This window comes from Notamacropus eugenii, chromosome 4 (assembly GCF_028372415.1).
Source record: "Notamacropus eugenii isolate mMacEug1 chromosome 4, mMacEug1.pri_v2, whole genome shotgun sequence".
In the NCBI taxonomy this organism is placed as follows: Eukaryota; Metazoa; Chordata; class Mammalia; order Diprotodontia; family Macropodidae; genus Notamacropus; species Notamacropus eugenii.
The window spans coordinates 394218041-394230602 of record NC_092875.1 but is presented as its reverse complement, the minus strand read 5'-3'; the positions used below and the strand labels follow the sequence as shown (position 1 = coordinate 394230602).

At 41.6% G+C, this 12562-nt stretch overlaps 1 protein-coding gene across 4 annotated transcripts in view; it reads right to left on the bottom strand.

Moving 5' to 3' along the window:
* The window catches only part of RELCH (RAB11 binding and LisH domain, coiled-coil and HEAT repeat containing), a 139392-nt gene extending 128016 nt beyond the window's left edge, over positions 1 to 11376 (bottom strand). For 2 of the 4 annotated variants that reach the window (XR_011966314.1, XM_072605507.1), the window contains exon 1: positions 10606 to 11373. Coding sequence is in view for 2 of the 4 variants with exons in the window: in XM_072605507.1 (XP_072461608.1) it covers positions 10606 to 11119 (514 nt within the window). In the remaining 2 variants the exon portion in view is untranslated. Of the gene's footprint in view, positions 1 to 10605 lie in introns of all 4 variants that reach the window. The other 2 variants (XR_011966315.1, XM_072605508.1) reach the window with 2 other exon arrangements.
* Positions 11377 to 12562: the final 1186 nt, after the last annotated feature.

Genomic DNA, 12562 nt, shown 5'->3' with positions numbered 1-12562 from the left:
GCTCAGGTATGAGTTAGGACTAGATGGTCTCTCAAGTCTCTTCCAACTGAGATTCTACGCATCTGAGCAAGGTGAGAATGAAATGAAAGGGTTTCTAAGATAAAGATTTTTAAAAAGCATTTACTAAGGGCCTATACTAAGAGCCTGGCACCTTGCTAAATACTTCACAAATATTATCTAATTTGTTTTCTCACATTTTACAGTTGAAGAACATGAGGCAGACAAGAAAGGCTAAGTGACTTGCCCATGGTCACACGGGTAGTAAGTGTGTGACTACGAATTTTAAGTCAGGTGTCCCTGACTTGAGGCCCAGTGAGTTTTCCCCTGTGTTTCCTGGCTGCCTCCTCATCTGCTTCTTCAGATGATGCTTTCAATAGGCTCTAGCTAGATCAAGCATTAAGGTGGGATATGTGAACTTTTGTTTTTTAAAGATTCTGGTAAATTTACATCAATATAATTGTTTTATTTTGTATTCCTATATGTTTCATTTTATGCATTTAAACACATTCTGAGGAGGGGTTAAGAGGCTATAAAAGATTGGGGGGGTGGAGCCTAAAACATTAAAAAAAAAAAAAGGTTAAGGAGCCCTCCTCTAGATACCAGGAATCTGGTCCACAATATAGTAACAACTAGCTTAATCTGAACCTTTGGAAGTTTTAAGAATTCTAGACTTTCAGAGTCAGGAGATGTGGGTTCAAGTTCTGGATAACTACTTAAAAACCATGTGACTACAGGGAAATCCTTTAAGCTATCTAGGCATCTAATTCCTCATCAGTAAAATGGTGATAATAATACTTGTGGCATTTAGCTCAGAGGGTTAAAACATGAAAAGTTCATTGTAAACTATAATAAAAAGCTAATGAAATCAGATATTGATTCAAAGAGATTAGCTACCTGCCTAACTGCAGGATTAGTCTTAAGAGCAAGTATTTGTGAAGACATGACTTAGTTTTCCCAACTGTAAAATATGAGGAACACATGAAATAGTGTTTGTGAATTGTTTAGCACATGACTCCTGTCATGTCCATAATTTAAAATCAGACAAGTTAAATATTGTAAGTGTTTAACATATCTATAATTTAAACAGAACCAGAAAACTGAAGAATTTGATGCTATAATAATGGATCACATCATCATAGCTTTAAGTAACTGAGAAAGGCAGCCCAGTGGCAGTATCCCTCAGGATATTCCAGGGCCCTTTTCTCTTCTATATTATTTCACTTAGTGACATCAGTTCCCACCTCCACATATCAACTTATCTAGCCCTAACCTTCAAATTAACATCCAAAAACCTAGTGAACATCTCAAACTAGATGACATCTTAAATTCAATATGCTTAATACTGAACTCATTATCTTCCCTACCAACTCATTTTCCACTGAATTTACTTATTACTCTCATGGGTACTACTGCTTTCAGTCAAGGCTCAAAATCTAGATATTCCTGACTCATTTTCATTTACCCCCATCTAATGCACTGCCAAGTTCTACTGATTCTACCTTCATAATAACTCTCGAATATACCTACTTCTCTTCTCTGATCATATCCTGACCATAGGCCTTCATCACCTCATGACATGAACTAATACAACAGTCTTCTACTTGTTTATTATCTCAAATTTGTCTTGTATATATTTTGTTTGTACATGGTCGTTTTCACATTGTTTCTACCAAGCTCCTTTTTTTCTCCTTTCTATCTCCAAGTGCTTAAGCATAGTGCCTGCCACAAAGCAGGCACTTAAATGCTTGTTGACAGCTGACTGACTTATCTTTATTACACTTTTCATAAGTTCATGCAAGTCTTTCCATGCTTTCCTGGTATTCTTGATGTTCACAATTTTTAATGGCATTTATTCCATGCAATTCATATACTACAATTTGTTTAGCTGTTTCACAATTGATGGGTACTTATTTTGTTTCCAGGTTTTTTGCTCCTATACAAAGTTCCAACTCTTTACTAAACCAGGCTTCTTAAGAGGTTATCAAATATTGCTCATTTTTTAGGAAATTAGTAATGTAAAATTATGGTTCCTAGCCATCACACTTTAGATAGAGTAGTGAGCTTCAGCAAGTAGTTACTTATGCCCTGATATGTCAGCAGCCTTACTAAAGTAGAATGTTAGTATTCACTTTAGTTGTTCATCATGAAATTGAGGTAAAAGTATTTCCGTATATCTTAGCTAAAATTTAAATGGTGAAGAAAAATAAAACTAGAATGTGATCTGGAACCTGTTCTGACTGTATCTGCAATTTCATCTTCCACTAATGAATTGCAATCAAAAGTATTTGTTAAGCACCTGGCTGAATATACATGATAGTAGGATGAAGCAAGTACCAGTTAGGAACCTAAAATTTGACAGATAACATCATTTATCATGTTAAGTACAAAAAATATTAAGATTACAGATGAATGAAAGTCTGCCTGCCAGAAGTCTCTCTCTCTTCCAGTTTATTCTCCATTCAGTTAAAGTGATTTTCCTAAGTGCAGGTGTGATCATGTCACCTCCCTACTGAAAAGAGTCTAGTGGTTCTCTATCACTTTTAGGAGTGACACTGGCTTTTTTTTGGTGTTCCTCAAACAAGACATTCCATTTCTCAGCTCCAAGCATTTTCCTTGTTTTCTAGGTCTTGAATCTCTCTTCATCTCTGCCTTCTGGCTTCTCTGGGTTCCTTTAAGTCCCAGCTAAAATCCTATCTTCTCCAAGAAACCTTTCCTAGTCCCTCTTTAATTCTAGTGCCTTCCCTCTGTTGAGTTTCTATTCTCCTGCAATGGCTTGTTTGTACCTATTTCTTGCTGTTTTGAGATTTTGAAACCCTTCGGGGCAGGATCTGTCTTTTCTTTTTTTTTTTTTCTTTTTTTTTGTCTCCAGAATTTAGCATAGCAGCTGGAACATAGGAGGTCCTTAATAAATGTGTACTGCCAAATCCCTTCCCTCTGTCCACATAGGGTATCATACCCTCACCTCAGGAGCTCTGCCCAAAGGGATGTAAACTTTGATCAATGAAGCCTAGCAAGATATCTTGGCACTTACAGGCTGAATTTTTTTCTTAAGGACAGTGCTTTAAACACAAATAACTCTGGCTCTCATTGATCGGGCAAAAATAGGTCCCAGGCCAAGCCCCACTTGGTCACTGTTTGGGCATAGATTGGCTCAGAGTGAGTGTAAATAGGTTTCCATTTTTGCTAGAAACCCTGAGGGTCTTCCCCAAGCAGAGTGAGACTCTTTTTTTTTTTTTTTTGACTACGTAAAAGAGGCCATTCTGGGTCTAGTTTTTTTACCTAGCCTTAATCATTGAATGGGTGTTGCCTCAGTCAAATTGAGACCTGTAAAAGACCTTAGCTTAAAAAGGCCAAGGTCTCCCACAGCATCCAAGGCCATCATCAGATGTCCAGATCTTTATCTTGCCACTGGACCCAGATGGCTCCCGAGGAGAAAGTGAAGCTGGTGACTTGCATGGCCCTCCCTCACTTAAATTCAATTAGTTTGCACAGTCATGGCTTCACTTCCCTGAAGTCATGATTCTCTTCAAGGACAAAGGACAAACAACAACAACTGCCACAGTGACATCTTTTTAAGCCCTCATCAAGATTTCTTGCCTTACTGTCCACAGTTAATTTAAGGAAAAGAATACTACTTTATATTTCACTTCCTCTTTGTTTAAATGTACAAAATACATTTTCAGCTCAAAATAAAATTTTTTATTTTTTTAGTACAGCAAAAATACAAACTTTTAAAATATTGCTTTAGGAAGAAATTTTAAGACAAAACTAATTTTTTCAGCATTTACATACACATTTTTTTGTTACAAGTTTCTTAGAGCAGCTAGATAGCGCAGTCGACCTGGAGTCAGGAAGACCTGAGTTCAAATCTGGCTCACACTAATTAGCTATGGTTTCCTAGCAAGTCACTTAATGCTGTTTGCCTCAGTTTCCCCATATGTAAAATGAGCAGAAGTAAGTAAAACCACTCCAATATCTCTGCTAAGAGAACCCTAAAAAGGGCCACATGATTGATCATGGACATGATTGAAATGACTAAAGAATAACAATATAGACATTAAAAGACTTTTAAAATGCCTGTGATAAATAACTGAAGCTAACTGTCATTTTGTTACATGAATAAAGCTCTTTCATGTAATTTTTTTTACTATTTTCACTTATTAGAATCCTTTTATGTAAAGCAAAATATATTAAAAAGCAAAGTGTAATTTGATTTTTCTCTCTCAATTGTTTTGTGTTTTTCAATTTTTCTAGGACAATGGTTTTTCTAAGGTGTCTTCTTATCCTTTGGAAGAAGTCAGAAGATGTGCAAATATCTCATTATCAATTTAGCCCCAGCTAACTCCATTCCCAGCTTTCTCAGAGCTTAAAATAGCATAACATTAAACTGGTGAGAAAACCAAATGAAGAAAGTGTTTTTCTCTGCCTTACAACAGTAGACACTTGTCAGAAATTTCTGCTCCAAGAGCTTTTATTTATTCAAGCTGGTTTCAATGAAAGTCTTTATGCATTTGTACGAAAGTAAATGCATTTATATAAGTGAAGTCCTGTTGGAAATAAAAGTCATTACAGTTTTATATATAAAAAAATGATTTCTAAGCCTCTGCTGATCACCCTCTATTTCATGTAGTATCCATATGTGTAAGCAACTCCAATACAAAAAACAAAAAAACAAACAAGAATTTGGACATTTCCCAGGGCTTCAGTATAAAATCTGACTAAGTTTTAAATAAAATAGTTAAATTTTAGGAATACATATTAATGGTTAGGAAAGTTAATTTCATTGTATCCATCCTCTGAGGCTTTAGTGGCATTTGGAATTTTAAAGTAGATTTTTGGTACTTTATTGACTGTTGATTAACTTGAGGCTTTGAGTACTTTTAAAAGAACAACCAAAAAGATATACTTTCATATTGTAACTTTCAATCAGAAGGTCAAAATGTTTTATTCTGACATCAGTATGGGGAGGAGGAGGCAGCAAAGATCTCATATAGGACAGCATTTTCACTAGCTATCCCCCTGAATTTTGAAAGCAACTTAAAATTCTAAAGAGGCAGTGGTGATAAACAAATGCATTCTAGGCATGGAGGACAGACTGTAAAATGCCCAGAGTTGGGCATGGAAGTATATATGTGTGAGGAAGAAAAAAGCTAGTTTGACTGCACAACAGAGTGTAAAGACAGTTTTCATCTCAAAATCGCCAAACTGCATCTCCCACTGTTTCCTTCTCCCCCAGACTCAGACAAAGGAAGCTCTTCTCCTTGCAAGCCTAAACCCTCTCTATAATGTAGGGAAGAGAAGGGAATAAGTATTTATTGAAGTGCCTACTAGGTGCCAGGCACTGTGATAAGTGCTTTGCAAATGTCATCTCATTTGATCCCTACAACATCCCTGTGAAGTAAGGACTATTATTATCCTAATTTTACAGTTGAGGAAACTGAGGTAGACAGAGGTGAAGTGACTTGGCCAGGATCACACAGCTATACAGTATATGAGGTGAATTGGAACAAAGGTCTTTCTGACTCCAGGCCCAGCACTCTATCCACTGCAAAGACCTAGTTTCCAAGTGCACTTAATCCTATCCCTACTCGTATTCTTTAGAAGACTGTACCCTCATTCATTCTTCATCTTTCTTGAATCTTCAAAGTCTCCTTCCCTCTATCAACTGATTCCTTCCTTACTGCAATCAAACAGGCCTAAACTCACTCATCCTTTAAACAAACAAACCAAAACAAAACTTCAGTCCTACATCCTCTGCTTTCCCTATATTAGAAAAGTTTGGGAGAAAAGACTGATTACCAAAATGAAGGTCTACAGAGCTGCTGTGCTGACCTCATTGTTATATACTTGTGAAACATGGACAGTCTACCAGAACCATGCCAGGAAACTGAATCACTTCCATTTGAACTGTCTTAGGAAGATTCTGAGGACCATCTGGCAGGATAAGGTATCAGACACTGAAGTTCTTGCTCAAACTGAACTGCCAAGTATTCAAACTATATTTCAGGGGGTACCATTCCAATGGGCTGGCCACGCTGTTTGAATGCAAAATGTATGCTTGCCAAAAAGAGTATTTTATGGAGAACTCGCATGGCGCAGGTGATCACATGGTGGTCAGAAGAAGCGATACAAGGACACTGTTAAGGTCTCTCTCAAGAACTTTGGATTTGACTGTGTAACATGGGAGACACTGGCACAGGACTGCTCAGCCTGGTGTGCCCACATCAGAAAGGGTGCTGTGCTCTTTGAACAAAGCAGAATTGAGACAGTACAAAGTAAATGTAGGACACGCAAACTTGGGATATCCAACCCAAGTATTCATATGAACTATCCGTGCCCAACCTGTGGTAGAGCATTCCAAGGTCATATTGGTCTGATCAGCCACAGTCGGACACACTAAAATTTCACTTTATCATGGTGATGTCATTTTGGTCCTCTTTGAAAACGAAGGACAACAACCAACCAACCATTTCACTGGGTGTGATGTCATCAGATGCCATGGTTTCAATTATCATCTCTATGCAAAATGATTTTCAAATCTACTTGTCCAGCCTCTCTCCCCAACTCTAGCATCATGTCTCTCCACCTGCCTATTAGACATCTCAAATTAGATGCCCTGTATATATCTAAACTCAATACTTGAAAAACTGAATTTGTGAACTCTGCTCTCAACTCTCCCTTATCCTATTATCCTCCTAGACTCATATCCTAGATGTCATCCTCAACTCCTCACTCTCACCTCTCATATCCAATTAGTTGCCAAGTTCTACCATTTCTACCTCCACAATATCTTTCATATGTGCTCTTTCCTCTTTCTAATACCGCTATCACATTGGTGCGGGCCGTTATCCTGCATATCTAGACTACTGTAACAGAGCCTGCTGGCTGGTCTGGTCCCATGCCAGTCCGTTCATTCTCTGTTCAGCTCTCAAAAGTTATCTTCCTAAAAGGCAGGTCTGACCATATCTCCCTTCATGAAATAAACTCTGGTGGCTCCCTATTTCTGTTATTATCAAACAGAAAATCCTATTTGGCTTTCATAGCCTTTTATCTGGACTCCCATCGACATACTCTTGACTTTGTCTTCCTTGTTCATTGCACAAGACACTCTATCTTTTGACTAAGCATTTTCACTAGCTGTCCCCCATTCCTGGAAATCTTTCCTTCCCCATATCAGCTTCTTTGATTCCCTGATGTTCTTCAAGAGGCTAAGGTCCAATATTCTTGCTATAAGCCTTTCCCAGTCCTCCTTAATTTTAATGACTTTCTTCTGAGATTACCCCCCATTTATCCCATATGTATCTTGTTTGTAAAACTGTTTGCATGCTACCTTTCCCATTAGACTGTGAGGCGGCTGAGGGGAAGGACAGTCTTGTGCCTTTCTTTGTATCCCCAGAGCTTAACACAATGTCTTGCAGGGAACAGGAATAAATGCTAGTTGACAGACTGACAAGCTCTTGTGCTACATCTCATCTCCTTTTCTCAGCCAAACTCCTAGAAAAAGCTATCTACACTAGCTGCCTCCATTTCTTCTACTCTCCCTCACTCTTCAACTTTTTGCAATTTAGCTTCTGCTGACCTCATCATTCAATTGAAACTGCTCTCTCTAAGGGTACTTGTTCTCTCGTCTCAAATCTGGGTCTTTTCTAGGTCCTAATCCTTCTCAACCTATCTCGTGCAATTGATGATGTTGACCACCCTCTCCAACTTGATACTCTTTCCTCTCTGGATTGTCCGAAGACCCTTTTCTTGGTTCTTCCCCTGCTTGTTTGACTGCTCCTTCTCTTTCTCTCTTATTCATACATTCATCAGCTACAGAACACTTCCTAATTGGGGTGTTCCCCAAGGTCCTGTCCTAAGTCCTCTTCTTTTCACCCTCTAAAACCTCTGTAATTTGGGCACAGCCATGGGAGATGGGTTTTCCCATTCTCTATGCAGATAACTGTCATATCTTCAGCCCAGTATCTCTTCGGAGCTCCGGTATCAAATAACCAACTGCTCAATTGCCTATCAGACACTTCAAAGGTAACAGCTTTATTATTTTTTTCAACTGCTGATTGTCATTTCATGAATCTCAGTATCAGGAATGAAAATATTTTGCAGGAAAAGGAAAAGTAATTCCCTGCCTGACTGAACAACATAAAACAAAAGCTTTTGAGGCTTAGAGTACTTTTAAGATCATCATAGTCCTTATTTTTAAAAATGGCCTTTATGCTTCCTAATTGGATTCTTTTTAATCAAGAACTGTTGAATTTATTGACATTTTTACATTAAAGCTTCCAAAATTATAGTAAACTATGAGACCCTGTTGTCTCCATCCAATCCTGTTATGCTTTGTGTGAAATAATTTGGTTGTTTTCAATGTGATGAGAATTAGGAAAGTGAGCAATGATATATACATTTAAGTTCCTCCTTTATCCCAGGTACTGGAATACAAAGTTGAAATATTTACATAAGCTTATCATCTTTTCTCCTAAACCTTCTTCTGTTCCAATCTTCCCTCTTTCTATATAGGCACCACCATCTTTCCTGACTCCAGATTCATAATCTCAAGCATTATCCTTGACTCCTCATTCTCCCTTACTCCACATACTCAATCAGTTGCTAAATCTTGCAGTTTCTCCCTACACAACATATCTTATTTTTGACCCCTTTTCTCCATTCACATAGCTACCACCTTGGCCCTCATTTCCTCTCACCTAGATTGTTATAACAGCCTCATTTCTCTTTCTTTCTAAAGTTCTATACAACCTGGTCCCAAATGCTTTTTAACCTATCTGGACATTACTTGTTCTCCTGCATTCTTGAGTTCTACCTAAAACGGCATTCTTTCCATTCCTCACACTTGCCACTCCATCTCACATCTCTGTGCTTCTGCATTAGTTTGTCTTCTATGCCTTGAATGTGTTCCCTTTCTTATCCCTGGCTCAAAAGCCCCCTCCTAACTTCCCTTTTCTCTTAAAGACACCATCAGTCTCAGTCACCCAGACTCAAACACTTGAGTCATTCTTGACTATCTCCTCCCATATCCAGTCATTCCAATCCTACTGATTCTAAGTGCAATCTCTGGCACCAATGTATTTTCCTTTGCACTCCCTCAATTTTATGTCAGGTCTTGTCCTCAATTCCCTGGGTCACTCTAATAGCCTCTTACCTTATTTTCCCTATCTGAAGTTTCCATCTTTAACAAGTGCCAAGATCATCTAAGGCATAAATCTGATTAAGCCAAATTCTGTCCAATAATTTATGGAAATACAAACTACATGTAAAATGATCTGTCTCAGACCTAATTTTATAGCCTTGACTGCATTTCACTTTACACAAACTGAACTTATTACTTTTTCTTCCCATAGACAGGTAGGTGGCTCGGTGAATACAGCACTAGGCCTTGAGTCAGAAGACCTGGAATTCAAATCTAGCTTCTGATATTTACTAGCTATGTGACCTTGGGGAAGTCGCTTAGCCTCTACTTGCCTCAGCTTTCTCAATTATTAAATGGAGGTAGTAATAGCACTTGCCTTTAGGATTATCCTGAAGATCAAATCAGATATTTGTAAAGCTCCTAGCAGGCTCTCAGTAAATGCTTCTTTCCTTCTCTTTGTCCTCTTGCTTATACTTCGTTTTGTTCCAGGCAAATAGGACAAATTTGTGAATACTCCACACACTCTTGTCCCATTCTGCTTAAGATTTGAGATCAAGGTAGGTTAAATTATCTTTATGGTTCCCTCACAGCATCCTACAACCTATGATCCTCCTTCAATATTATGACTCAGTTAAGGTGTCAGTTCCTACCTGACAGTGATTAGAAGTGATTCCTCCTTCCTTGAATCACTAAGGTTTGTTTGACTTTTCCTAGACAATCATATACTAACTTGCATCATGATAATTTACTTTTCTCAGTCCCTAGAGTGCAAAGTCCTTGCCCACAGGAACTATATAATATTTCAACTTTGTTGTCCAGTGCCTAGAGCAGAAGTAGGAGCACACACAAAACCACATAAAATCTTTGCTCAACTTCCCAATTCTCACCACTTTGAGAACATCCAAGTTAGTTCACATCAAGGATAACAGGATTGGGTGGGGCCACCTCTTGCTTAAAAAGAAACCAATTATGAAGCATAATCCCCATTTTAAAAAATAGGGACCACGATGATCTTTAAAAGTACTTTAAGCCTCAAAAGCCTTTGTTTTATGTCGTTCAGTCATCTATGCAATTACTTTTCCTTCACCTATAAAACACTTTCCTTCCTGATGTGGAAATTCATGAAATGACAACCAAAAGCCAAAAACATAAAGATGATAAATTCGATAATCAAGCTGCTAACCTTTCCCTAGACCTTTCCTTCCCTCCCCCAACCAATAAGGAAACCAAGATATGAAAATCAAATGTAACCTCAACCAAGGTTTGAATCAGTTGTTTCCAAACAATAATTAAAAGACCTTTCAGTCTGCTGTAAGATTCTAAGTAAATTTTCTCTTCTCTCCCAGCCCCTCACTAGGAACACAAATGCAAATCACCAAAAACAACCCCGAAGCCCCCCAGCGGTCAGCCCAGCCCGCACCCACACCCAGGCTGTAGCGAAGCCGGCGGTGTAGACCACTTACTGAGCTGTCCCCCGCCTGGCATCACACTTGGCTCCCGGCTCCCGGCACCCCCCGCTCCGGCCGCCCCGAGGATCCCGGGGCCTCCCACTCCAGGCGGGGTCCCGCTCTGCCGCTCGAAGTTGCCCGGGTTGGAGAAGTAGTCCCGGAGGCGCGGCAGCTCCCGGCCGCTCTCCAGCAGCTCCGTGTGCAGCTCCAGGGCCGTCAGCAGGAACTGATCGCGCAGCAGCTGCGCCGCGATAGCGTCCACCGACAGGCGGGCGGGGGGCTCTCCCGCGGCGGCCGCCGAGGCCGCCTCCCCCCCGGGGACCCCCGGCCGCCCTCCGCCCGCCCCCGCCATCGGCTCCTGCGGGGACAGGGAGCCTCCGGAGCCGGGATCGGGGCCGCCTCCGGGACCCAGCCGCAGGCCGGGCCGCCGCTCCTCCTCGGTCGCCGCCACTTCGTCGTCTTCGTCGTCCGAGTCGCTGAGAAACGGGTTCACGCCGCCGCTGCCGCCTCCCGCAGACATCGCCGCCATCTTAATCTGTCAGGTGCTTCGGGTCCTCCCCGCCTGACGGTGAAAGACCGCGCCTGGGGCTGCCGCGGGCCCGGAGGGGCCGCTCCGACCTGCACCCGCCTGCGGACTAGCTGCCTGCCCCTCGATTCCCCACGGCGGCGGCGGCCACTTCCGCAGCACCGGCAGCAACAATTGCTCCACAGCCCCGCTCCGCAGACGTCTTCCTGGTCCCGACTCTCGCGGGAAGTGGGAGATGTTCGCGTTCCCAGCCACCCCAGCTCCTTCTCCTTACAGGACCAGGACGTCCCTCTCTCCCGCCCCCCGACGCCCCGATGCCCCGCCCCCTCTCCGTCTGGATAGGCCCTAGGAGAAGGGGAGGTGCTGGAGACAGCGCTCTCAGTATCGCGAGAACATCACGCAGCCGGTAAGTCCTGACACAGGTGTGTCCGTGACCGGCTGAGGGGTCCCTGACCGACAGGTCGTAGGGCTGGGGAGGTCGCTGCCCGGGGGGGCCTTCCGTTTCTTTGCCTTTAACTCCGAGGGACCGCGTGGGCAGCTCCCCACGTGTGGAGCAGAGGCTCGGGGACCGCTCCCTCTGCGCACGGGAAGATCCGGGGCGCTCCGAGTCTGGGGCTGGAGGGATAGGGGCGGAGTGAGGGGACAGGGTCGGGGGGGAGAGCGTCTCCCCACCTCCCGCATGTTTGGAGCCGAAGCGCAGCTTTGTCCGGCTTAGTCCGCGGGTGCACAGCCTGGCCATCCTAGCTCGTCTGGCTACCTGCGGGTCCCATCCAGGTGTCCCAGGAGTCCAGGTGCCACGCTTCTCCTTGTCACCGCAGTCCAGGAGTTCTGAAATTCTGAATTTAAGTGTGTGTGTGTGTGTGTATGCCATTTCTCAGAATGTTTTAAAGGTTTCAAAACACAGGATTACAAAGGAAACTTACTATAATGAAATAGTTTTATATGTATTCCATACGTTTAAACTTATGTACTTAAAATTTAAATATATATATTTACTATTTCAATATAGTAAACTGTGTAAACCTGTGTGGTTTATGTATTTAATACATAATATATTAATTCTCTGTGTGATTTCAGTATAGTGAATTTGCTTTGTAATCCTATGTGTTTGGGGTCTTTTAAAACATTTTGAGAAATAGTTCATTTTATTGATCAGTTGTGGCCAACTCTTCCTGCCATTTGGGTTTTTTTTGTCAGAGCTACTGTAGTGGTTTGCCATGTTCTTCTCCAGCTCATTTTACAGATGAGGAAACTGAGGCAAAAAGCATTAAGTGACTTGCCCAGGGTCACATAGCTAGTAAATGCCTGAGGCTGGATTTGAATTCAGGAATATAAGTCTTCCTGGTTGCCAAGCCCAGAGTTCTAAGCCACCGGAAATGGTCCATTGCCATGAGCAGACTGCTGCAGAAGTCCATGATCCCATAAAGGTAAAGGACTTCTGACTTA